The sequence below is a fragment of the Telmatherina bonti genome (assembly GCF_933228915.1).
Source record: "Telmatherina bonti genome assembly, chromosome: 14".
Lineage (NCBI taxonomy): Eukaryota > Metazoa > Chordata > Actinopteri > Atheriniformes > Telmatherinidae > Telmatherina > Telmatherina bonti.
Genome location: NC_136612.1, coordinates 16,680,729 through 16,708,090, shown reverse-complemented (window position 1 = coordinate 16,708,090; position 27,362 = coordinate 16,680,729). Strand labels below are relative to the sequence as shown.

Below are 27,362 nucleotides of genomic sequence, written 5' to 3'. Positions count from 1 at the left end.
AAAAAGGCAATATACAGGAATAGTTGTCGTACACTGCTGCTACACTGATGATTTTAAACTGGAAAAGATCAAATTAAGGTTGTGATTCTGCAGGTCATCTTTGTACTTAAGTTTTTAACAAGACAAACCACCGCAGTTAGTTTTAAAAGAAAAAAAAAACATCCAAATGTAACAGAAAAACATTTTTTAGTCAATGGTACATCAAGAACCCAAAGAAAAAGAAAAAAGATCCTACTCACAAGAAGTATGAACACCTGGCTCTATCTGTACCCAAGAAGAAAGGCGTGTTTCTTAAATTTTACATGTTTCATATTTTTAAATATACAATTCTTAAATGTTGTCTTTACAGAGCCAGCTATGCATTAGAAGGGGTGCATTCCATCTGTGCTTTAAAAGAAAAGAAAAGAAAAAAAAAAAAAAGATAAATCCATAGGGTTTAAAGTGTTTCTCACAATGCTGGTTGTTTTTTTTTTTTTTGTAACTTTTTTGGCTCTACACAATCCTCAAACCTGTGGGTCTCCAAGTGTCTGCAGGCCTAACCAAGCACAGCGCAGTTACTGCTCTCAACCACCAGGAGGCGACAGATTCAAGAAGAGATGGAAGCTTGAGTGTGCGACTTTGTTTAGAGGAATGACTAAGAAACAAAACAAACCTTCCCAAACAAACAAAACAAAAAGAGTTGAGGGGGTAATGTTGGTGTGTGTGTGTGTGTGTGTGTGTGCGCCTTTCAGTCAAAATGTATATTTGCCAGTCCTGAGAATCCTCAATGTTCAAGATGACAAATTTTTTTTCCCCCCATTTATTTTTAAACGCACTTTTTTTTTTGTTTTAATTATACAAGATCTGCATAAAGACAAAAAAATTACTTAATCCTCCAACCAAACTAAATGAGAAAGACTTGTGTGTAAACTTGAAAATACTGTGTTTTTCCTTTGTTACACTGTAAGATTGGAGAAGAAACTCAAGAACCTCATCATGGCGACTAGCGAGCTTCAGTGAACGTCGGCTTGCAGTTTTCTGCAAAACGTCCATCTTTCCTGCATCCCCACCCCATTTTCTTTACCCAGCAGTCCTTTCAAACATCCTTCCATCAAACTCTACACACAGCATTCTGATTCCTCTTTAAACAAACTTTATTTAAAAACAAACCCCCAAAACTCATGAAAAAAAAAAAAAAGGTGGGTGAGTGAGGTGGGATGAGGAGAAAAAAGAAAAAACAAAAATCATATACACGTCTCCATCCCAATCCCGCTTCCCTCTTCACTTCTTTTGTCTCAAGATCCAATTTCATGTCTCCCACTTCCAACAGGCAACGAAAAGCAGGCAGTCAAGTCGAGAAGCCAGGGGAAAAAAATACAAATAATCGAACCGCCTCAAACGTAGAGGGAGACGATTTAAAAAAAAAAAAAAAAAAAAATTAAATGTACAACAAAATCAACAGTCAGGAGGTGGTTGGTGCAGTTTATTTTGTGGTTGAAGAAATAATCCGTCAGCTGCAGAAACATCCCGTTATTCACTGAAGACGTAGTGCCAGTGCAGAGCTGTAGGGGTGTCCAGGTGGGGTGTTAAAAGTGATGAACACACACACACACACACATTCCAGCACACACGCACACCCAGACAGCCTCTTGCACGCAAACACACACACACACACACACGGTTGGTTACAGTCTGTGGTTATGGTTTGTTAAAGTCGGATGGGAGGGAGGCAGAGCAGGAGAGGAGGAGGATGACGAGGACGAAGAAGAGGGGCAGGCTGCTTTAGTTGTGGATCTTGATTGCTTTCTCCAGGTAGGTGTAGCGACCTCTCTTTGGAGCTTTGTTGAAATGATCCAACCCTAGCCAGGGGCGCGGGTGGGACATGTTACCTGTGTAGGACATGACGCCACAAGGTGTGTTAGGCAAGTCTCCGGCAGCACTCAGAAAGTTGGATTAATAAACAACATGAGCACAAGCAGGACTCATGTCTAATTCTCATCTAAATTCCTTTTCTACAAACTCATCAGGTGCAGCTTTAGTTTCAGGAACATTTAGGCATCAGATCCATTTCTTAAATGACTGAAGATCAGCATCTCCCAAAGCAACTGGTAATTCTCAGTGACGTGTGTGTGTGTGTGTGTGTGCTCTATCCAAACTACCCACAATGCCTGTTATCAAATCAGACTAAAAATACTTCCCATTTGTATCATTTTGACTTATTATCCTTATTATTAATCCTGTTGTGTGACTATTGTAAATGTTTACATAGGTGTCAACACTTAGTATCTTGCATAAATGCAACACACTTATAGCAGAGAAGTCCATTCTGCTTAAACAAAGCAGAAAAAACAAACATTTAAGAAGCAATCTGTCCTTGTGATGCATTTTTCTACTCGTGTTTGTAGCCTGTTGAGTGTAAAGCTTCCAGCATCAGCACAGACTCTGCAACAATAGCTAAATACCTGGCTGTGGTTCAAAGTCCTTCAGGTTGACCTCATACTCGTCTTCAGTGATGTACTGATGTCGGCCCATCATCACAATCGCGAACTTAAACTGAGAACACACAGGAACATGCATTTAACTCAGCAACGGGTACACAGCTTTTAACTACAGCATGACACCTCTGTTGTTGCCGTCATGCAAGAAAAGCTTCTGCTGTTAAACAGTTTGACTTAAACTTGCATTCAAATGTACTTTGTGCAAACTACTGAATGTGTTTCCAAGCTCGGGTGTGAATCCCAAGTGTTAAACTGAATGACTAAATGTAGTCCACCTCCACAGGCTAACGCAAAAAAAACCTGAATTAAACTCAACAGGTAAGAACCTACCGTCTGAAAGGTGCTGCATGTTAGCATTAGCATGTTTAAGCTGAATATAGTTTTTAGCCAAAACTGAGTTACAAGTAGCCTCTTATGATTTAGACCAGCCCAGATGAGTCTACCTCTAGTGATGAAGAGGTTGTTCCGCTTCAGAAGGATAAAATTACTGGACTGCACTTAGAAAACTATTTATGGACATATTAAAGGCTTTATTAAAAGAGGGAAGCATAGTAGAGGAACTAAAAGTGGGTTGATTCACCAGTTAATTGATGCATTTCGATGCAACATGATTCAATAATAATTCATAGATTTTCAGGAGCGAGTATTTTTCATGATAGTTAAATAACAGAAACACAGTTGTAAAGTGTGGAAGGCAGATAAAAGTCGTGGATGCCGCCTGGTCACTTTAGGGAGGCGCGCTCGAAGTCCATACCTCTAAATCGGTAAATAGCAAACGGCGAGATGTCAGGAAGCTAGCTGCTAGCCTAGCAGGTACTGCTACACATTGTGAGATTTACACATCAGGTATGAAGGATGGCATTTGAAAACATTTTGGTTTTAACGGGGATCAGAACAGACGAGGCCTGGACAAGACTTAATGCTTCTGCAAGTCGTTTAAAGCCAAATAAAATACAGAAACACCAGAAACAGGTGACAGCAGCTCCATTTCCAGCCCAGGTTAGAGGTGGTGGTTGTTCCTAAATGTTCCTCACACATTCTTCCTGTAGATTCCTGTTTAATACATGTGGGATTTATTTGTGGTTTAACACAAAGATAACAATTTCATGTGATTACTTAAATTAATGAAGACTGAATGGAGTGGAAAGTAGTAGAAAAGATGCACTAAAAAACCCTGCAAATCGTTTTAATAATCCAACCGTAGCACCCTGAATCGTTATCTAATCCAATCGGGAGGTTCTCTTCTATCCTACAGTCCTTTAGCAGACGCTTTTTCCAAGCCGACTGACGTGAGAGTGAGAAGCATACATCCAGCCAGAACTCTAACAGGATGGGTCATCGTATTTAACTGCTTGTCAGACGACTGCGAGTCCGGCTGGACACAGGTGCTGCCGTGTTGTTGTGCCAGAGGGAGTGCAGGTTTTTTTGTTCCCTTCCCCTCCCTACAATAGTCCTTTTGTATAATTACAAGAACGCGATTTCATTACACTTTGGCGTAAGAGCACGCAGCTTATTGAGTGCTGAGCTGTGCCAGAGAGCTGGACAAATCTTTCCAACTCGTTCTGATGAGCAGAAGAGATAAGCTAAGTGGGGAAAAGGTTACTCGAACAGCTGAGTCTTCAGCCTGCTCTTAAAAGTAGATAAGGACTCTGCAGATCGGACAGAGTTCAGCAGATAGTTCCCCACCAGGATACCTAAGATGGTACAGCCTTATGCTGGAAGAAATAAACATTAGATGAATCTTTAATGGACTGAAGCTTAATGAAAAGTTTGGTGAATTCATGATGAAGAAAATCTTGTGAGCAGTTTTAATAGTAAAAGCAACAGCAGCTCCTCAATGCCAAGTTAGAATAACAAAATATTCTGTAGGGCTGGGCCCATTCAGTTTAATCGGTTCATCTCGATGTATCGTGCCGATTCACTTACAATTCATAAATGATCGATAACTATTTATTTTTCATTATTAAATGACAGAAGTGCAGCTTAAAAGTGAGACAGGAAGCTAAAAGCTGCATTGTTGCACGGATGCTTTTGAGGGATGGAAAGGGAGTCTGATTCCACCCCAAAGTGTCCAGGCTGCAAATAACAAACAGAAAGCTGGCAGGAAGCTAGCTGCTAGCTGCTAGCCTTGCAGCTCCTGTTGGAGCATTTAATAATAGAGTCTGAGCACCCTGAACGAAGTCTAAATGAATCACGAGGTACCTTGGAAAGCATTTCTGTCATCATTAGGCTCTACTTTCTGACTGACTGAGAAATGTTGACATTAGCAGTTTAACTCGCAAATTATCAGAACAAAAAGAGAAAGTTTAGGGAAAAATACTTTTATATCACATTTGGATTTTTCTTTTTAAATTAGGAGCATCACGTTCAGTAGTAGGATTAGTTTAAATGTACTTCACTAAAATCTCCTCAAGTAGATCTGATAGTTGAACTTATGTTAACAAGATCCTCCCAACACGCTTAATGCGTGTCCATCAGTGTATTATCAGGAGTTACTGGTTCGTGGTTTCAACAGTTTTATGTAATAAACACATTACAACGAGAAAAAGGAAGAAAACAGCTGAAAGATTAACATACAGCTGTGATCGTTTCTAAATATGCTCCAAAAACACTTCAAACACTGCAGTAAACGCAGCTGAGATGGATGTAATGTTTTCAAACTTGCATTGCAGGGAAGCTTCTGCAGCCATTCAGCCAATCCTCATGAAGGAGAACATTTTATTTTCCCGTTTAATAACCAGGCGAAGGGTTCGGACTTTGGTCCTACTGCTTGAAAACTGTAATGCAAGAGCAGTGGCTGCACACAAGTACCTACCACAGCTGGAACATTAAAGTGCTGCACACAAGACATCAACGACCACACCTAATCAAGTACGCATCATTCAGTAAGACTAATGCTATACCTTCTCAAATTCTTTCTCCTGGATGTCCAGCGTGGTCTGGATCCTCCTCATCACTTCCCGAAATGACTCACCCTGCAGAGAGTCGGATATGAGTCAGGATGGATAACCAAACAATGTGAGGTAGATTAGTGTGTGTGTGTGTGTGTGCACACACACCTGTCTGATCTTGAGCAAGAAGGGAATCCCAAAGGTGCCAAAGACTTCCTTGTGGAAGTGAGCGACTGGGATTAGCATTTCACTGTCCTTGTCCAAGTCCACCTGGTCCAAAGGAATCTCCTGAATAACCAAGGAAAAAAAAAAAAAGTTGAGGAAAGGTGGAGCTGCATTAATGACTGATGCTAAAATATCCCTCTAGTTGGAAAATGTTTGCCTTATGAGGGAGAAGTCGAACAAAACTGCTCTGGTGGTCTTAATTTACACTACGGTGTAGTAAAGCACAAGTGGACAAAGGATTTAGTTGTTTTAGCCTAAACATGGAAGCGATTCAGCCGGATGTTTCACTCTTTCATAACTAATTTGAAATATTTCTTATTAGTAGCAAAATTGCAAGAAACAGCTGCTGAAGAAGCAAACCAACTTCAGCTGATTACTTTTGAAGTGGGAATATGCCTAGAGAGGGTAAAAATGGCTAATATAGGCTAAAAAGCATTAGAAAGGGTGGCTCAGGAAACACCTCGCATACACACCTCTATTCTGAAGGTGCGGCTGGCAGCAGGAGATAAACATTCTAGCAGCTCGTCCTCCTGGTGAACCCCGATGATTTTATTGCTTACTATCTCTAACAGCCTGTAGATGGAGAGAAAGGAGGAGAAGGGGGTTAATATGCAGCGGCAGCTGTCTGAGCACTTCAACTCTTTTTTTCCAGAGCATATAAAAAGAAAAAAATATTAAATTAGCTGAGAGATAACAAGAATCATTTAACAAAATAAGTGCATTCAGAGAAGAAACTGGGCTGGATTTCAGTAAACATGGAGGTGTACATGAGATAAAAGACTGAAATTGACAAGGTGTTACTTTTAATGTCTCAAAAACATTAAAAAGAACCAAATATCCACCCAAATACCCATGAAGCTCAACTCAGCAGCTTATTCAGCACCAATAATGCTAAAATGCCACTAAACTGGAGGATTGTTCCCAAGTTGTTTTAGCAAAGTTGTCATGTGCAACGATGCATCAAAATTCTTCACAAGATGGACATCTGTAGCGCGTGGCAGGAGGGCGTGGCTGAGTTTATCAGTGAAAAGCTGTTCAGCCATATTTCTGTTTCGCACAAACACACACACACACACACAAGCACACACACTTCTATGTGATGGATACCTGAGCTTCTCAGAGCCATTTTCAGACAGCTCCACTGCCTTTTTACATTCTTCCAAAAGGTCCCGCACACAGCCGTGCTTATCAGGGTAGAGGGTGATTTCCTGAAACACAAGTTATTCACAGTTCATAATTTTGCCAGGTATGTGCAGAAATAGGAAAACATTCCTTCTTCCTGGTCTTGAAGTGTGTGTTTTACCTCCTCTCTGAACTGGCTGTTGAGCCATATGGATTTAAAACTCCTCCTGTTCTCAAAGTCTGTAATCTTCATCTTTAACTGTGGACAAAGAAGTTAAGACAATGTGTCACATGTTGCTCGCACATTTGTCAAACACTGAAACCAATCTATGAATTTCTGCAGATCCAGTCCCCAGTCTGCTAAAACAGATCAGGATTTCTCCTGGTGTTTAGACGTTGTCATCTGGAACATGTGGTCTCTAAACACAATGTAACACAGTTACAGCTCATGTTTGACATGCTCATATCAAGGACATGACTTGAGGTGGAAATGTAAAATTGAATGTCTGATAGCCTTCAGTGTCATTTTTCATGTCACTGTAAAGCTGAGGAATTGCTGTTTGTAACATGCATATTCAACCAGGCGATTCATACTGGCTGTGAAATGTTTGCAACATTTTTCATAATGTTGTCTTTTTAACAATATTAAAGAGTTGCTATACCAACCACGCTGTCTGAGTGCACACCACGTTGCACTGTCCCCTTTGTATTTAATCTGTCAGTTAAACCCCAACTGTGGACAGTCAGGAAGTTTGTTAAGGTCTTTTTTTCCCTGCTGGGATAACTTGTTGCATTACTGTGTTAAGTTAATATTGTCTTAAAACAATCGGGCACCCAAGAGAGAAAAGAAAGAAATGATGAAAATTATTGCCTCTGGCAAACTTATTGCGCACATTTTTTTCTTATCGTGCGATTAATAGACTCATTGCGACAGGCCTAATTCTGAGTCTTTCGTTCTAATTTTCCACTCAACGGATTTGTGCATCATTTCCTGTCAGCGACTTTTGTTTCTTGGATTATGCACCCGAGTCAGAATGATTACAAACATGTAAGCATCTTAGAATTAGATAAATCTGATTTATGCCCACCTTGGTGATGAGAGGCAAGCCAAAATATAACTCCATTTATCTTCCCAAACTATCAAACGAGTTGACAAAAATGGACCCATGAAGTCAAAACGCAAGCTTGGATTAAATAAAAATGACAGATTAGAACTAATGTAAAAACTTTGCTTTTGGTTGTCACAACGCCAAAAAGAGAGGCATTACGCCAACAGCTACGCAGAAATCTTAAAAAGGGGCTGATGTGGGTCAGAGGACCAGTTCTTGCAGTGCAAACATTAACACTGAGAAAGAACATGTCATCATAAGTCACACAAATGAAAAGCAGCTAAAACAAAGAGTTTGAAACTGACAATGACAAACTATATTGCAATTGATCAAAATAGATTACTGATTTTTTTTTTTTTTTTGCAACATCGTGTGATTAAAACAATAAAGCTCCTTTAGCTGGAATGAAAGTCTGCTAAGCGTTCACCTACATTCATAGGCAGGAACAACCTCGTCTCATGAGGTTGAATTAACAGAAAGAAACACAAAACTCTGCTGTCTTTTTCCAATCATCACCTCGAGGCTGTGAGGTTAAGGTTAATTCATGGGAATTTTTACCAAAATTGTACTCAAAACTCTCCTGAAAGTCACATCTAGGACAGAAATGTTGGAGGATCCTGACCAGTCCCAACGTCCAAATCAAACACAGCTTCCCTGTGCACGAGAAGTGCCAGTCACTGCAGTAGTAAAACTGTCTTATTAGGAATTCTCACAGCTGATGTCTCAGAAACTGAGTCTCACTCAAACTGATGTCCACAACACAGCGTTACACATCATTATCAGAATAATATCAGTAAACAACAACAAACCCTTCTGGGTTTCTGAATTACACAATGTTCACTCAGACATCCCATTCCCAGCTCTGCCATCTGAAGCTAACAGTAGCATTACTCTGGTTAGCTTAAATCCAGTTAGCTCGACCTGGGTTGCGAATACAAATTATATTATTTCAGGATGTGAAGACACTTAAATAAAAAGAACAAGTCATACTTTGTTAAATTTTGAAGGATTGAGATTATAATAACCAACAAAAGACCCCTTGTTCAAACCAAACATACAATAAGGCTCAGGCTTTCAAACTCTTCCTACCTGCTGATAATAAAGTTTCTTGGGTTGCCGAGGCTTGAAGAATTGCAGCAGGTCTCGCAGTGTTCCCTCATAGTTGTGTCTGAGAGGATTCCCTGGACCGTCCCTGTACCTGGCCACCACACCACCAGGCAGGGGGGGAGGACGACGAAGGGGGAGGAAGGCAGTGAAAGGGGAGGAGAAGCAGACAGGAGTAGAGAAACCAACATGTGCACAAGTGAGAGCACAGGCAGCAGCCAGAGAGGGAGGAGTAAGAGGAAAAACAAAAGGACAGGTGGAGGGGGGACAGGTTATGCAACATTTCCACTGACAACTCAAAGCCATCAAATCACTGCTGTTAGTGTGTTGATGCACAGCCGCAAAACGTGATTTTGAATGTGTTGACAGAAAATTAGCTTTTGCAGCCTAAAGGTCCTTTTCATTTCAGTTCGGAGGAACTTTAAAAATAACATCATGCATTATTACTGCTCCTGTGTGCGAATGAGACAAGCCTCCTACCCCTGTGACTTGAAGAACTGCAGCAGCATGGGATCTGTGTTCAACCTCTGAGCAACTGTCTTAGCCACCTGACCAACACACAACACAAACATCATGAGAAGATCATCACCACACACACACACACGTTTCAGATTTCATGTCCTTGTTGGATCTTAAAATGCAAAGTAAATTCAATTTCCTTGAACCACCATCCAAACGCTTCCATGGGTACGGTTACATGTTTTGTTTTCATTTTTTTTTTAAAATTAATAATTCATCATTAAATAACGTAGTATCCCACGAGTTTGCATGAAAATAATAATTCCAAATAAACGTTTACATGAAACACGTTCTCACTTAATTCCTCTTTAGAGCAGCGGGCTGTGAAGGGTTCTGATTGGACAGAGGGTGAACGTGATGTATGACGTACACCGGAAATAAACAAAGTTCGCTCCCTGCTTCTCGTCTTTTCAGTCGTATCTTGTAAAAACTTCATAATAAGTACCAGTTTCGCCGCTATTTTTATTATAAATTTGAAGTACCAGCTCAACACTCACTTTTTGCAGCAACTAAGAAGAAGAAAGACAGACCACTAAACACAGGAGGCAAAACAAGGTAACGAGCACGCGCAGAACAACAGGAATTAACTTAGAGCGGAATTAAGGTTTACATGACAGAGGAATTAAATAGATCAGAATTAAAATGCAAATAAATCAGCCACTTACATCAGAATGAAGTTTTATTCCAAATAGAAATTATCATTAGGAATTAAGTGTTTACATGTTCATTTCTCATCAGTTTAAAGCGGAATTAACTTATTCAGAATTTAACAGGAATTAAAACTCCCATGTAAACGCACGGATTGTTAGAGCAAGAATACGGACGGCTTGTGTATTTTCTAGCTAAACAGATGCTAACAATTTCCCAAGTTCCTTAAATGTTGACATCTAAGGATCTTAAACTGATCATACCTGAAAATAGTTCATCCGGTTTGAAAGCGTGACCACGAAGCCGGGGTCATTGTGGATGGTCTTGTCACAGAAAATGACGTCAACCCGGTGGTAAAGATCCCGGAAATAGTCCTTTGCTGTAGGCAGCTCACTACTGTCATTCTCAGGGTCGTCCCTGTTAGGAGGAAGGTAGGGATGATGAGTTGAGGTAGAAAAATGGGAAGATGGAATGCAAGAGTCAAACAGCTGAAGAAAGCACTAAAGGAGACAGAAAATATTTAAAACCTCCTTTATTCCTCTTCATTTCTCTGCATTTAAGTAGAAATACCAAAGCAACCTGAGACAAATGTCCTCTTTAAGTACCTCTGTTTATTAAATCTACACTTTAAATCAGAGACTCAGATTAACATAAAGGATGCTGAATCTGCCACAGCAACTGACCAGACAAACCGGCACTGACACATCCAGTTTTGTGATTCAGACAACAATGCACAACCATCAGGATTGTTTTTGTCTCCTGTTTACTGTTTACATTTCCGCGACATTATTTTCCGGTGAAGCAGACACAAGGTTGCAATCAGTACAGCCAGTAAAAATAAGATTACAAACATATTTAAGTGATTTAAAATAATCATATGCTAGATATGAAGAGGTTGATGTTAAAACCTAGGAAGAATTAACCAACAAGTTAACATTTAATGAATCTTTAACATCTTTTATTCCAGCTGATTTCATGGTAAGGTTGTTTCAGATGGACGAGTAGTAGCCCACAACCCGTATAACTAACAGAAAGGCAGATATGCTGATATAAAGTCAGTCATCTTATTTCGATTCTTATTTTTTAATGAATGATTTGTTTTTAAGATTGCAGGCAAACACTTACCTCTGGAAGACAATGATGTCCCCATCCATGAGCTCATCCAGGGCCTTGTCCAGAGAGACATCATAGTCCTGTATCCGCTCTGTTAGATTGGGCTTTACTTCCTGGAACACACAAGATCGGACGCCAATGTGATCAAACGGAAGCTAACAACAAAACAAGTTTCAGGTCAGATAGTGTAAAAGTGAGACATGAAGCTTGTGTGACAGAACAGAACTTTAGAAAGTGTGATTATGAAGAAAGACACATAAAAATGTCACCTCATAGAGGATAAGGCTAGTTTCCTGCTGAAATCCTGCTCTCTCGCACATGACGGGCAGCAAGTCTCCTGTTTACAGCACCACAGAACAAAAAAGGTCATTTTACTGCAGGTTACTACCAACATGTGAATGTTCCAAAGTGTTTCAGCATCAAATAAAAAAAGACTAGAGTTGCCACCACTTACTTATTTTGCAGGATATAGGTGTGTAGATATGTCCACAATAATTTAAGCTTCTGGTTTTGGGGTCATACATCTTCAAGAACAACATGACATCGTCTAAAAAAGCATAAAACAAAACATGAATAAGAAACTAATATCTTAGACATGCTGTAAACACATCAAGTAGGACTGAAGTGAAAGAAGTGAAAATGCTTTATTACTATTTCCACAATGCTAACAGAATTTGGTCACAGTTACAATCTGAGGCAGTGTTTCTGGTATTTCAAGTTTAATTGCACCTCATTGCAGAAACAAACTGATCTCAGATGCTAACTCGTGAATCTCTGACAGTGAGAAAGTTTTTGAATGAAAAAGCCTGGATGGTACACCGCTTACAAAAAAAATAAAGGGAACACTAAAGTAACACGTTGTAGATCTGAATGAATTAAATATTTTCATTAAAGACCTTTTTTTTCCTCAATAGTTGAATGTGCTGACAACAAAATCACACAAAAATTATCAATAAAAATCAAAATGTATTAACCCATGGAGGTCTGGATTTGGAGTTCTACTCAAAATGAAAGAGGAAAAACACACTAAAGCTGATCCAACTTTGATGTAATGTCCTTTAAACAAGTTAAAATGAGGCTCAGTAGTGTGTGTTGCCTCCGCATGCCTGTATGACCTCCCTACAACGCCTTGGCATGCTCCTGATGAGGCGGAGGATGTTCTCCTGAGGGATCTCCTCACAGACCTGAACTAAAGCATCCACCAACTCCTGGCAACCCCCACCTGTGGACATCGGGTCCTCATACCATCCTCATGGAGTCTGTTTCTGACTGTCTGAGCAGACACATGCACATTTGTGGCCTGCTGGAGCTCATTTTGCAGGGCAGTGCTCCTCCTGTTCCTCCTTGCACAAAGAAGGAGGTAGCGGTCCTGCTGCTGGGTTGATGCCCTCCCACGGCCTCCTCCACGTCTCCTGATGTACTGGCTTGTCTCCTGGTAGCGACTCCATGCTCTGAACACTACGCTGACAGACACAGCAAACCTTCTTGCCACAGCTCACACTGATGTGCCATCCTGGATGAGCTGCACTACCTGAGCCACTTGTGTGGGTTGTAGACTCCGTCTCATGCTACCACTAGAGTGAAAGCACCGCCAGCATTCAAAAGTGACCAAAACATCGTGGAATTGATTGTCAATCTGTGTTGCTTCCTAAGTGGACAGTTCAATTTCACAGAAGTGTGGTTGACTTGGAGTTACGTTGTGTTGTTTGGGTGTTCCCTTTATTTTTTTTGAGCAGTGTACATAAATGTGATTAGTGCTGATGGGTAAAACTTACGGTCTTTGTCAAACTTGGGTAACGTAGCTCCGCTGGCTGCCAACTCTGGATCCACCGTCTCCAGAAATATTGTCCAGGGATTCTCATTGTCACTCAAGTCGATCATCTGAAACAAACAAATAGTCATCAAAGCCTTCCCCTGATGATGTCATCAAGTCCCGGGGGCGGTGGGGGGTGGGGGGGATGTGGCGCCATTTTCCCCAGATCGACATATTTTTGTGTAGCATTTTAAATAGACTTCCAAACCTCAAGTACATGAGAAACATGTCAGAATGAGTTTTATATTAGTTGTAAATTCCTTCATGTTAAATTCAACTAAACTGATGCTGGACATGTAATGAGATACAAAGTCAGCAATTCACCTCCCTGCAGGTAAGACAGCAGCATGCGAATGGAATGCTGGAATACGTGTGCAGCCAACACACCGACAAAAATCCCTTGAAAGCACAAAAATACATACCGACTTGTTGCAATCAGCCTCGTAGTCCAGCATGGCTGGCCGCTTGGTTCCATTGCTACGAGCCTGCATGGGCCACAGTCTCATCTGGTCTTGCGGGAAACCCTACACCACATTGATGCATGAGTTTCTGATCTTTTATATGACAAAAAGTACTACCCAACCCTAAATATCTTGTTCTCATCTTTGTTTTAATGCCAACTTTCAAGCAAGGCACCATTTGTCAAGTTGCTGGGAAAAAAAAACCTAACAAAAACAGAATGACTGTTCTTTAGTTCCTCGCCATTTAGATTCCTCATGGCAGGCAAACAGGAAAATCAACAAGCCTTCTTTTTCAGAGTCTCATGTTCAGAGCACTGTTGTGTGAAGGTAGTGTCCTTTGGAGTGAATTGTTCCACCTCATGTTGGTTGTTCACAAATTTAAAGAATCTCGTCCACAAGGAAAACTAAAATACATTTAGATCATTCAACTGTGTTTTACTGACACTGAAAACTCCATAAAATGTGCAAGGTAAATCTCTTTAATCTATTCTAATTCATTTTTCTACATTTCTGAACAACCCCAATTCATCAGCAAACACGTTACACCTGGAAAATGTGCATGTCAGCACACTGCCTTCACAGTTCCCACCTCGCAAACACTCGAGTCTCTCACCATGGTCTGAGAGAGGTTCTGGACAAACTCTTGCAGCGTGGAGCTCTTCAGGACCTTGAAGACTGTGTACTTTACTTTCTCTTCATCGTACATGTCGTTGCCTTGATGCCCACAGAACTGGTCCTCTGTTACCATCTGCCAACAGGAGAAGGATCAACATTACTGACGGACATTTAAAAGCAAGAAAGAACCAAAACAGGGAAAATGATAAAAGGAAAATTGAGGGGAAAAAACAACCCAAGAAGCAAATATTTTTTCCATCCTGTATGGAGCATAATTACTAAATGACACAGGAGTCCACACAAATTCTGTCATTTGCACACAAACAGAAAAGTGGCTCCTTAATAGTCCACAACACAGCAGGTGTAGCAAACACCTCTGAATAGAAGAAACCCTTCATATCTAAACATGCAATTTTTTTTAATGCCATTCACTGTTCTTCCCATCTCAACCAGCATCATAATTAACTTAATAGTGTTCCTACAGCTCAGCCTCCGGTTAATACTGGTTAACACAAAGAACCAGTCTGCTTTTTGTCTCCTGTCTATGCACAGATACACACCTAACAACCACCCACATGCTCTAAATGCAATATTTTTACTCAAAGCATCTTAAAATCTTTCATTTAAAATGCTAAATAGGTTTAAGATTAAAATATATAAAAAAAAAAAAAATGCTAAGGCACACCTATAACATCTCCATTTTAAAAAGGGTTGTAAAAATGGAGTTCTCATAAATCTACAAAACATGTCCAACCACTGGTTTTGAATTACAGACAATATGTTAAACTTTGAACTTCCTCTTAATGTTGCTAATGAGGTGATTATACATTAACATTTTTTTTACTGACGTAGATAAAGCAACAAGTTAAGCAGACCGTTCTTCCGCAATGTCCCTCAGGCTCCAATACACTATCAACACTTCCACCACGAAGTACCATCAAAGTCTCAGAGTCCAGTTGCACTTGAAATAATCTAACTGGGTCCATTACCTGGACCTGCATGTAGAGGTGAGCCTCTTGGCGTTCCTTCCTCTTCTGTGCCTCCACTCTCTTCTCCTCCTGCAATCGCTCCACCAGTTGCTGAGGGATGTCCACATCAGTCATTGGTTGGAGAACCTCACCTGGGACACAAGCAGCACAAATAAGAACCCTGCGCCTAAATATCACCAAAAAGATCAAGAAGGAATTAAACTGATAGGGAAGCATGGTACATACATGTTATGTTGGTATTGTAAAGGCCTCGAAGAACTACTTACTAAGCTTGGACTCGCGGATGTAAACCAACATGTATGCGTTGGTGCAATGGCGGACTGAGAGGTCATCATCATGCCCACCATAGTTGTGTTCTATAGCCTCCTCCTTGGTGCATCGTGACACTACATCGTCATCAAACTTACACCACTGCAGACAGAGATGGAGGGAGATGGTGGGGGTTGAAGGGGGTATTAAGGGTAAAGGAAGAAGAGGGGAAAACCAGAGAGCACTTAAGACAACCATTTACATAAAATCCTTTTAAAAAGCTTTCAATCAACCTCAAAACACAAATACTTCTTGCTGAAATTCTGAAAGCTGTGCAAAGGAGCCTATATGACGTTATGGACCTCTTCACACCAGTCCCTTTCATTCAAACCCAAGTGTGTTTGCTCAGACAGTCGGCTCCGTTTGCAAACAGACTGATACAAATCAAAGCAGCATACAAAATGCAATCTTGGTCCACTTCAACCAGACCCATTACAGCAAGCGGACTACAATCTGTGCTTCCTGCATTTGGGTTGGAATGGCATTTTGGATAATCTTTACCTAAATACATCCACATTTATGACTATGTTTGTTTGGCTGAAGTGAGCCAAGTTTCCAGTCATGCCAAGTCTAACAGACTATCCTGGTGTGAATGTGCCTTAATGCAATAAATGAGCAGTACTGAGGAAGCTCAGACTTGCGTAATAAAACTATCAAAATGTAAGCGTAAGAAAATATAATACTAAACACTATTTACTTCTTTGATCTGTTTGTGACAAACTAATAAGTATTTTAGTGCCAATAAATCCTAATGACCCCAACACACCCAAAGAATGTTTGGTGAAAGGTGCATAATGAAAATTGTTCTCACTATTGGTTCCTTGACACTCACTTTGCCGTCTCCCTTGGGGTTAAGATAGACGACGTAGTGACCGCCATGGTTGTCCCCGCTGTGCACCAACACTGCGTGGAGGATGTAGTTGGCTGGGTCCTTGGAGTCGGGCTTCTGAAGGAACTCATCAAGAGGTAACTGATCTGGAAACTCAAACCTGAAGAGGAGAAAAGGGAGGATGAACCGTGAGGATAAACTGATGAGGCTGAGGTGGCGAAAAGAAAGATGAAAAAGATTGAGGGGAAAAAATGTGTAAAACGCAAAGTCATCTTTTCCAACATAAACGCAATCAAGACAGTTAAACCTCAGGCGTCCTTATCAGCTGCTATTCCCTACACACATTTGATGGGCGTGTCCGAGTATGTGTATACACTAGCCCTCAGGAGGCAGGTGCAGTGATTGTGACACAAAGCTTAAAAGACAACAGAGGAAAATTAGCTTCTCTAGATGGGTGTGTGCTCTAAAAATGTCACGTATTTTTTGCTATTAATGCGCCGTTAGCTCCCATACAGCTTTTCAACCAACAACTCAGCCAAAAAGAAATTATCTGAGTGACATCCTTTCTAACACAGGGACAGGAGGTCAAACGGTGCTTCTCACTCTTTAGTGCAAGCTAAAATGACTTTTCTGAAATGATGCCACACCTTCAACCCATGTTAACAGGGAGTCAGACGCTCTCTGCAATTACATCCAATCACATTATATAATGATGAACGGTGTACCAAATACAAAAAAAAAGAAAGACCAAATACAAAAGTAAAATAAGAATGTGCATCAACAGTGTGAGAAAGAGGCCTGATGTGTCTACCTGTCATTAATCTTGATATTTTGGTCGGTCTGCGGGTCATACATGAACCTCATCAGCTGCAGATGAAGGATTGGAGGGAAGGTAAGGAACTTCACTCCCTTTTCTGCTTCCTGTGGTGGAAAACAAACAAGTCATGTCCATGTTCAGGGCATTTCATTTCAGCCCTCTTCCACTGCTACATCTAATCAGACTTTAGAAGCAAAATGTTCAAGTTTCAGTCCCAAACTTAGATTTTTCTTTGTTTATTTAATTTTACTCTTAAAGCAGAAATCTTTTCTCCAAATGTAATTTTAGAATTGTGTATCAATGTAGCTTGTTGGGGAAAAAAAAGTATATGAACTTTAGATAAAAATAAAAATTGCAGGTTTTCTCCTGCCTTTTATTCTGGTTATTTGAGCATATCCCCACTGGAATATCGACTGGAATATCTATTCTATCCCCAAATACCATGTACAATTTAACAGCATTTTTTTTACACTGTACCTTACAACAAATCTACATATGCAATAAAATAATCAACTGGTCTTCATCCAGACACTGAAATTATACCTGAAGTCCGTGCTCCCCCGCATCGTATTTGTTGTCCCCGTCTAACTGTTCAGTTGCAACGTAATCTTTGAATGACTCAAAGACTGTGAATAAACAAAGGAAATGCACGAGATCAGGGCAACATTCACACAGATACAAATGATGTTAAACTACAGGTGTAAGTGCTCTTTTATGTGTAAGCTGCCTTACTTTGCACTCATTTTAATCATGAACAAAGACTGGAAAATAAACCAGCATGTAGAAATGGTTTTGCATCAAGGTTTGGCTGTGTTAAGATCATGTTGCTACTCACTGTTTTTCTTTCCTTTTATGCTAAGCTGAATGTCATAGTAGTCCTCTATCCGCTCAGATCGGTAGTCCACATGCTTACACTGGATATAAGACTGGAAAGTAGCACAGAAACACACACAGTCAGACTGTCTGATACAAGACGAATAAAAATAATATTTTACAGAGGGTCACATCTTGATTCAACCTGCTGCTGCTTTTAAACCAGTGTTTCTCAAGTCCGGTCCTCAGGCCCCCCCTGCCCCACATGTTTTAGACACGTTCCTCCTCCAAAGCACCTGAGTCAGATTATTGAACTTCATCAAGTTCTTTACAGCCTGTTAATAAGCCCTTTATTTCATTCAGGTGTGTTAAGGTAGGGTTGCCAATAAAACATGCAGGGCAGGGGGGTCTGAGGACCAGAATTGAGAAACACGGTCTTAAACCAACCATTCTCATCTAGTCTCGCTACATGTCACTGTGTTTATAATTTCTAAACATTACCAAGCAAAGCAAAATAAATTTCCTTAAAAACTGTGTATATTTTTGTTCACACAATGAAATATTCCATCTATATATTTGAAGATAAATAAACAGAAAAGGAGGAGAAAACATACCACCATCTTTCCTCTAAAAAGTTTGGGAATGGTTCCCTCAACACAAGTGCCTTTCATTTTGTTCTCCACGTTGTCAAGAAGCTGCAACACACACACACACACACACACACACACACACACACACACACACACACACACACACACACACACACACACACACACACACACACACACACACACACACACACACACACACACACACACACAGCATGTCAGAAACCACATAGTATGGACTCATACACAGTCTGAGACTCAGTGAGGAGACTCACCACTCTGCACAGCTCCTGTACATCATGTTGCATGAAGCTATCTAGTGTTTCCCACCTTCACATAGACACACAAAGAAAGCAGTTAGATATGACATAGGCAGCTTTTGTGACTCGAGGCATCTAGTTTGCAAAAAATTAATTCTGGAAAAGGTTATTTGAGCTTTTAAAGCAGTAAAGTTCAGTGTTTAACAATTTCATTAGACATTCCCTTTTTTTTTTTTAGTAAAGCTTTAAGAAAATAAAACAAAATTACCCAAAAGACTTTGTGAGTTTCTTGGTGCCAACTGGTTTGTCACTGTGTTGCAGTTCGTAGAAAACCCTCTGCAGAGCCAGGGGAACGCTCTTGGACGAGTCATCTCCTTCTGTAGGCATCATGTACACCGCCTGCCAAAAGATGATGCACCACAATCATGACGGACTGACTTAGCTTTTTTTTTTTTTTTTTTTTTTTTTTTACTGCTTTGTCATGACCTTTTCTTTGGCAGTTCAGTGAACAAACAACATTCAGAAAGAGGCTTACCCGTCGTAGCTGGTTGGTGAAGAAGAGCGTCTGTAGCAGACTGTTCATGTAGCAAGTTGCTCCCTGGTTCTTCAGTCCAACGTAGCCTGTGTGTTTCTTCGAGTCCCAGCTAGTTAAAGATAGAACATTTATGCCAATAAGAAATAATCAAACCTATGAAAGACCAAAAAGAAACAATATGACCAAATACAGGGAGACAAAACAACATACGCCACTCCATGTGGGGCATCTGCCTGGACATAGACTTCAAATGTGACCTTGTCTTCGTCAATGAAGCCCCTCTCTGGATCAGTCACATCCTGAAACGAGGTGGGAGGTATGAAGTTAATATCTAAAAGGGATTCATATTAGATTTTTCTTTATTCATAACAAAAAGCCAACAGACTGAGGTGTGAACAAACTGAATAAAATATGCACTGCAAGAAATATCTTCGCTACAGACGCCTCCTTGTTCATTAGGTTTACCAAACTCTTCCATCTTAAATCTCTACCAACCTCAAGAGCATTTCTATGATATGCTGATATCACCTGAGCAGATAATCTGTTAAAAAAATATAAAGCACCTTTTTTTTAAAAAATTTATTTATTCATTCATTCACGGAAAGCTTCTGTACTTACACTCCAGGACATGAAGTTGGAAAAGCCCCAATCATTCTCTTTGTGGAAGAACAAGTGACTGATCCTGCGGCTGAACGACTTCTCATCGTCTTTGTAATTTATAATCTTCAACATGGCTTGTGCATGGCAAGACCATGACCTGCAACCCCAAAAACACGATTTTATCCATTTCATTTTTCCAATAGACAGGAATAGGGAACTTCTGAACAGTTCTTGCCAATCAGTTGTGGACCATTTTACTTCTTTTGATTTTGCTTGAATACTTTCGGCGAATAAGTGTATACACCAAAAGAAGAGGCATCAAAATGGTCAACAACTGAGACAACTGCTTTTCCAACTGCACCATATACTGAAAAAAAGTGAGACAAATTTATACAATAAGATAACCAATAAACTAGTGCTTCATTTTTCAAGACACAAAAAGAAAGGCATTAGTGACAAAAATCATAATTAAGGTCAGTTATTTTTTATAAGGTTCAAGACAGACACCAAAAACAGAAGGCTTGATGGTCCAAAAAAAACAATATTTCTATTTTCCATATCATATATAAAGCTGGAGAAAGAAACACGTTCAACACTTATTACAGCAGCAAGCTTTCCAATTTTCAAGTTATACATCTAGATTTGTCATTAGCTTGGCCAATAGACATGCCTGAACACCTGAACGGTATTGGACACTTTCTGAAATATCTTCATGCAAAGCTTCTTGCATCTGACAGTCATTTGTAATAGTTACACTTGTCTGTATAAAAAGCTGTTTCCGTTGTTTACCGTTCAGATGGTTTCAGGGCTGCATAAATGTAATAAATGATAATAAAATGTAATAAACTGTGTGTACTTAACATATCCTGCTGTTACTGCTGCACACTAAAAAACGTTTAAGTCAAACCAGAGGAAAGTCTTGATTGTGACATTTATGAGAATATGCTTTCAATGTTTAGTGGATATGATTAGAACATGTTTATTATTGTCTAAGCTTGCTTTGCAGTCTTTGTTGATCAGTCTATGCAAAATTGCAGAAAAACTCAATAGTACAACAGCTCAACTTATTTGGAATATCTGAGGTTTTAATAATAAATTTCTTACTGAAGCAGCCCAATGCAAGACCTTACAGTTATTGTAAATTATTTATACTTTTAAGGATACACTATGCATCACTAGCATATGCGTGCATAAAGTATATGCACCCCCAATTCCCTAAACCCACAAAGATACATACGTGGAGTCGGACTCTGCATTACACTGCAGGAAGAAGCCGACGCTCTTCTGATGCGGCCGGTCGGGGTAAAACCTTGGCATCACCATAATCTTCCAGGGGAGGTTCCGGACAAAGCAGGATGGGCTGAGCACAGACTCACTGAGGCGGCTGAAGCGTTCCACGACAAACCGGAAAGTTGCTTCTGATCGCCAGCTGGTGTCTGTAATAAAGATGGAAGTCTCATTAGCTGTAGCATCCTTAAAAGCTCAGCATTGAAAACTATATTCAATGCTCCATTTCACCCCCCTTTTTTAAATATAGTCATTTCATTTTCTAAATATAATTTAGTTTGGCCTTCATCCAGGGCCAGTATCAGAGACTTCCCTATTTGGCTAAATGAGAGGAGCTCACACAAAGCCTTTTATGCTGTTGAACATACACTAAACTATAGTGGTGGGAATCTCCAGGCACCTCACTGTTAGATTATGAGTCAGAGGGCTACAACAAGCTTCTAAAATCATTATATTAATTGTATGTTGTTAGACTATTTTCTACAGGATCTTTTTCTCTGAAGTTTAAAGCAAAGAAAGTTTTCAGCAAGAAGCACCCCAATAAATAAAAGAAAGAGAAAGAAAAAGAAAACCTCATTATAAAACAAACAGAAGAGAGGTGGTCAGTAAAGATGAAGTTGTATAAATGCGCCCACAATTCAGATTGCACTGACACTTATATTATACTCATTTGCAAAGCCTCTCTTTAACTATTGTTATAAATTTCAAATTTATTAGTGGCTTTATTTTACTTATCTCTTTTAGTGTGTATATCTGTTTTTGTTGTTGGCAGCCATGCACCAAAAACAAAATCCTTGTATGTGTAAAACTTACTTGGCAATAAACCCGATTCTGAATAACCCACATATTTCTCAGCACTTAAATGAAGGAATTGGATGTACCCTGTAGCAGGTTGTTAGTCGTAAATTAGTCAGCAGATTAATAATCAAAAACAAAAACAACAATTCAGACCAACATCCTGCTGTAAAGGGCAAACAGCCATCACTGCCTTTTTTATTGATCTTGATGGAGCACATAAGAAGCTGTCATCTGTGATCCTTATAGCTTTCTTAAGACATTTAATGATTTATGTTACTGTGTATTGTGGGGATCAATGTGGGAATAAATAGAATAACCAAAACTATTTCCAAGATCAGATGTTCCATATACTTTCTAAAGGTTGAATCAACATGCAAAAGCTGTGGCTCTACAGCTAAATACGGAAGCAAAAAAGTAAAAGTTTTTACTTTGCTTTGTCCTTCCTGGGTAAGGAAAAAGCAAGAGTGATTTGATGGAAATGTTTAATTTTTTTCCTCAATATGAAACTTGTGTGTCTGTGTTTATTTTTAATATTTGTCAGGTATCTGCACAAGTTTTTGCACATGCTTTTACATCAGGAATGGCAAACTCTGGTCCTTGACAGCCACTGTCCTGGACATATATCGATGTTTTCCTGCTGATTCAAATTAAATAGATCCAACAGCTTCTGAAATTCTGCACGGATACTCGTTAATTTGAACAGTGAGTGCTGAAACAGGGAAATATCTAAAACCTGCTAGACAGCTGCTCTCAAAGATGGGAGTTGGCCATCCCTTCTAGACTGCATGACTGCTTTGCTTCTACTGTTTTTTTGTTCCATTAATATGACCTCATTAATTAACATTGTCAATTTTGACGTGTGAATCAGTTCAGAAACCTGAAGGTCTACATCTCAATGCATCCAAGATTAGATTATCTCAATGCCACTAAACCTAAATATACATATTGTTTCAACTATATCCTAACTTAACTTCTTTAACCATATGAACATCCAAACTGTCAAATGCCATGTGCAGAGATGTGTGTCCTCCTCACCATCCTCCATGTCCTCCTCTGTATTGTTGTGTCCATCTGCCATGGCCACGTTGCCGTTGATCACTGGGTTGGCCGGGATTCTTGGAGGGTCATCTGTATCCCCGGCTATACACAGGAGAAACAAAATGAAAACACTTGTATGGCATAGATCAGACAGTACAGCCCTTTCACCAAGTGGAGTGAAACTAGCTTAACTACGAGGCATTACAGGATCAAAAATGATCTGACTAATTTCATTAACTGATGCTTACTAGTAATTTTCCAGCAAGGCTCTGAAAAACTCATTTTTCTAAAACTATTTATTATTTTAATTGTTATAATAATCACATTTTCTGGTAATGAAAATTAAAGACATCTTAAATAAGTTGAATCAAAAATCAAAATTTTCTTCTTTTTCCCCCAGTACCGAGTTGGGAAAAACCATGCTGAGACAGCATAACAACTCTCTCCTAGTGTGTGTGTGTGTGTGTGTGTGTGTGTGTGTGTGTGTGTGTGTGAGTCGGGGTGACATGAAAAAAAGAACGTGAACGTGGAAACAACAAAGCCCGTGCAACACAACAGTAGGCTGGATAATTATGGATACAATGCAGGATTAAGCTGCAAGTCATCATTCAAAACAAGCACACGCTCACAGACGGCAACAATTATCCGGGCTGAAAGAGACGGCTTGATGTGCAGTCTGATCCATGGAAACACATCGATGACAGAGTCAAATGAGGAGAGGGGGTTAAGTCTACTTCAAGACGTGAGTGAAATCTACCAGGACACTGCGAAGAGAACGGCGATGCTACAGAGGTATAGAGTTATAACTAACAACAGCAAAAGCATGAAACACCCAGACATCTCCACAAGCATGTTGGTCCTCCATCACTTCTCTAAATTTATTGTAATGATAACTTTCTTCCTGGTTGTGCTGCGTGCCTACAGACATAGCACAGAGAGCCGTGTGCGCTAGTCTGCAGGTAACGTGACCGAGCAATACCTTTAGGAGACTGACCTCAATTCTCCAACTGGATTACGCCACTGTTAATGGGGCTTGTCAGTCAACTGCATGACAACATTGTCCTCCCCACACTGTCAGTCTATCCTGAAACCTCATTCGTACCTACTCATATGAAAAGAGAACTGCAGATCATCTTGTCATTTCAGACATTAAAGAAAATCAAAAGGAATATTTTTCAGAAAGCATCAAAATAACCAGAATCTCAGCTATGACTTGACTGCAATGGTAACCATTAAAAGAAACATTTATCCGTTTCAGTGAGCAGTTTAAAGAAAAGATTCTGATCTTCTTTAATCTTGAAATAAAGTTCACAGCCTCTGGAAAGGATAAAAACTGGTTTTCAATCATGTTACATTTTCACCATTCAAACTAATTATAAGCACAAAAGGCCAACAACAGCCCTGCTTTTTATCCATGACAGCTGAGCATATTACACTTAATAGACACCAAGAAGCTACAATGTGCTATAAAGCAAGCAACCACAAAAAGCTGTGTATTTGTACTTTCAAACAACAGTGAAAACTCAAAACACCCCTAAACAAACTACAGAAACTACCATCAATCTCCTTTACAACCCTTTCCTTCCTTCTTAATCGCATCCTTTTATGGAATTGGGATTTTCTTTACTAATAACTTGTTTTAAAAGGTTTAACAGCCAATCTCAGCAACATCATTTGGTTGGCATTCTAGTTAAGTGCTGTACTGAGACAAAATGTCTAAAATATGCAGAACATGGAAGAGATAAATCTCAAAGCAACCATGTGCAGCCTTGCATCATGAAAAAAATGTGTGTGAGTTGCTATGGGAAGTCAGAGAAAAGTGACCAGTTTATTGTGACAGCTCATTTTCATTGTCCTTGTAAGGTTTTAGTGCACTGAGGGAGAACCTGAGAGGAGCGAAACAGCAGCTATCACAGTGTGGTAAATGCACCTGCTGTTAGACTGATGGGTTATAAAAATCAAACTGCAGATGCAATGCAAGCATATTTCTGTATTTACCGTTCAATGTGTTTATAAGTGAATAAAACATTGTGTGGTCTGTGTTTTTGCTCAGTAGATGGCATTAATGTGAGTTAGAATAGATAATAAAATCACCAGGACTGAATGACGCAGTGAAGCTGAGCGCTCCCAGTAGCCTATTAACAGCCCAAAGTTGACATCAGTAGAAAATGCAGGAAAAAATGCCGGTTGTGTCGTTGTTTTACGTGGAAAAAATGCTTCCTTGCGCTTTAAGAGCTGGCCCTTACTCCAAATGGAAGTAACAAAAACACAGATCATTAAAAATGGCGAGCACCATGCCTTTTGGTCTTCCATACAATGAAGCAGCAAATCCCCGCGCTGCCCTGTGTGGGCCTGGCTTACCGCAGCACCGACTCCCGTTACTACCAGCTTTACTGCTCCTTTCTTACATCAAACATCCAAATGTCGATATAGAAAGTGACAGAACAGAGAGACAAAATAATATACTTTGCTATTACATTTCAACGCGAATGGCTGAACATGTTATTCGTGGGGCTTTAACATCAACTCCGGGCTGACGCATCTGCGTTCCCGTTAGCCATTTAGCAAACAGTAGCCGCAGATTAATCTGCAGGCCTTTTTCTTTTAAAGCAAGCATCAACTTAAATCAGCAGAAGTTGTTATTAAACTACCAATATCACTAGTATAACGTTACCAACAGCCAGTTCACTGAATAGTTTGTTTTGAAAAGGACTAAAACGTGTTTATACACTAGGCTAACTACAGAGGCCTGACACACAAGCTGAAGCCACAACCAACCGATACAAAATAAACGCCACCATTTTGGGACGCCACACACCCCCTCCTAGCGCGCTAGCATCCGGCTAACTAGCATGCTAGCTAACTAGAGCACTGAAAAAAGCGGGCCTTGAAGCTAACTGACTAGCTCTCAATTAGCTGCAACTATAGCAGTGTTCATTAACAAACTTTATGACCACGAAAGGAAATAACACGGGCTCTTACATTTACAAGAATGTATTGATAATTTGGTTTTACAGAACTGGGGCCCATCTGATAGATCTTAGCCAGTTATCAAGCGACACCTTTTGCTATTTTGAAGACCCGCATTATGGGTAAAAGCCATCAAACACGATGCTAAGACACTATCCCTTTAGGCTAGCGCAATGTTTAATATCCAAGTTATTAAAGGGTCATATATTTCATATTTGTGAACGTTTTTTTGGTTTTTTTTTTTAAAAGAGCGTGAATTAATTGAAGAAAAGTTCAAGTTGGAGAGGCAAACATTTTCCGACAATTGTCCATTTCACGCCACAGCCTAAAAAGAAGGGTAGCAAGAATGATTTACCTTGTTACGAATCCATGTGAATTGCAACAACTACAGTTTACAAATACTTAAGTTATTAAAAAAAAAAAAAAAAAAATATATATATATATATATATATATATATATATATATATATATATATATATATATATATAGCAGGACTGTATTTTGGTGTCTGCACGTGGATTGGAAAAGATGAATTGATGAACTACATTAGATAACTTGTCACAGCAGCCACCGCGAGGAAAACTGAACGGTTTATTTAGAAATACAATAGCCGATCCAAATGAATGATTAATGTGACTGATCTCTATTAATCTGGGTAGACGGGATGTGTATGGGTTATTTGCAAGTAATTGCTTATTGCAAAACTGCAAAATAAATAAATAAAGCAGCCTTTCCTAATAACGCAAAATGAGGTCAGCTCCGCACAAGTATGCTGCAACGGACGCACAATCAGCAGAAAAAGGGACCGGCTATCCCTGCCAGCTTCAGGCCTTGTTGTTTACTGTAACGCTGAGCTCAGTTTGCACAAATTTAAAGGTCGTGCATGTATTGTGCAGCTATAATATGAAGAAACATGTTGCAAAAAATACAGGTACCCTTCTTGAGGGAATTTCTTACCTTCCATCTCCATGTCCTCCGGTTCACTGAGCTGCTGCTCGCCGGCTTTCTGCTGCTGCTGCTGCTGCTGCTGCTGCTGCGTGTGGTGATGATGGTTCATGTTGGCAGCTGTTGTGGTTGAGATGCAGTGCTCCCTGCTATCTTTGATGCCCTCGACCTTGTCCAGGTTTGGCTCGGCGGGGAACCGGGTTCTGGACTGCTGGTGAGGTGTGGTGGGATGCGGAGGTGGGGTGGACAGGTCGAGCCTTGGCGGCCGGGCCTGCTCTGTTACGACCTCGGCCTTGTCCGCTGTCAACGCCGGGGAGTGAGGAGGGGAGGTCGGCGGGGGAGCGGGTAGAGAAACGCGGACGTATTTGCTCGCTATTCGCCCAATCTCGGCGCCTTTGGTGGGTGCGAGTCGCTGGCTGACGTCGGGGGGGGGGGGCTTAAGATTGATGGGACTTAGGCTCCGAAA

General features: G+C 40.1%; 1 protein-coding gene across 7 annotated transcripts; it reads right to left on the bottom strand.

Annotated features, from left to right (window-relative positions):
* Positions 1 to 27,362, bottom strand: usp7 (ubiquitin specific peptidase 7 (herpes virus-associated)). 7 transcript variants are annotated; one of them, XM_079252558.1, is made up of 31 exons: positions 26,909 to 27,362; positions 22,978 to 23,082; positions 21,095 to 21,293; positions 19,876 to 20,014; positions 19,468 to 19,556; positions 19,258 to 19,366; positions 18,991 to 19,121; positions 18,738 to 18,792; positions 18,469 to 18,549; positions 17,877 to 17,967; positions 17,585 to 17,667; positions 17,036 to 17,145; positions 16,207 to 16,384; positions 15,353 to 15,497; positions 15,087 to 15,217; positions 14,072 to 14,230; positions 13,444 to 13,545; positions 12,984 to 13,089; positions 11,663 to 11,755; positions 11,478 to 11,545; positions 11,221 to 11,321; positions 10,359 to 10,512; positions 9,409 to 9,476; positions 8,914 to 9,022; positions 6,897 to 6,974; positions 6,701 to 6,801; positions 6,067 to 6,166; positions 5,537 to 5,656; positions 5,381 to 5,452; positions 2,442 to 2,532; positions 1 to 1,868 (listed from the first exon to the last, which is right to left on the bottom strand). In XM_079252558.1, the coding sequence occupies exons 1-31, from the start codon at positions 27,006 to 27,008 to the stop codon at positions 1,762 to 1,764; spliced, it is 3,375 nt and encodes a 1,124-aa protein (XP_079108684.1). In that variant the 5' UTR covers positions 27,009 to 27,362; the 3' UTR covers positions 1 to 1,761. The 7 variants fall into 7 exon arrangements, with proteins under 7 accessions (XP_079108684.1, XP_079108685.1, XP_079108679.1 ...); XM_079252559.1 differs by having other exon boundaries at positions 14,096 to 14,230; XM_079252553.1 differs by having other exon boundaries at positions 8,914 to 9,016; positions 26,909 to 27,156.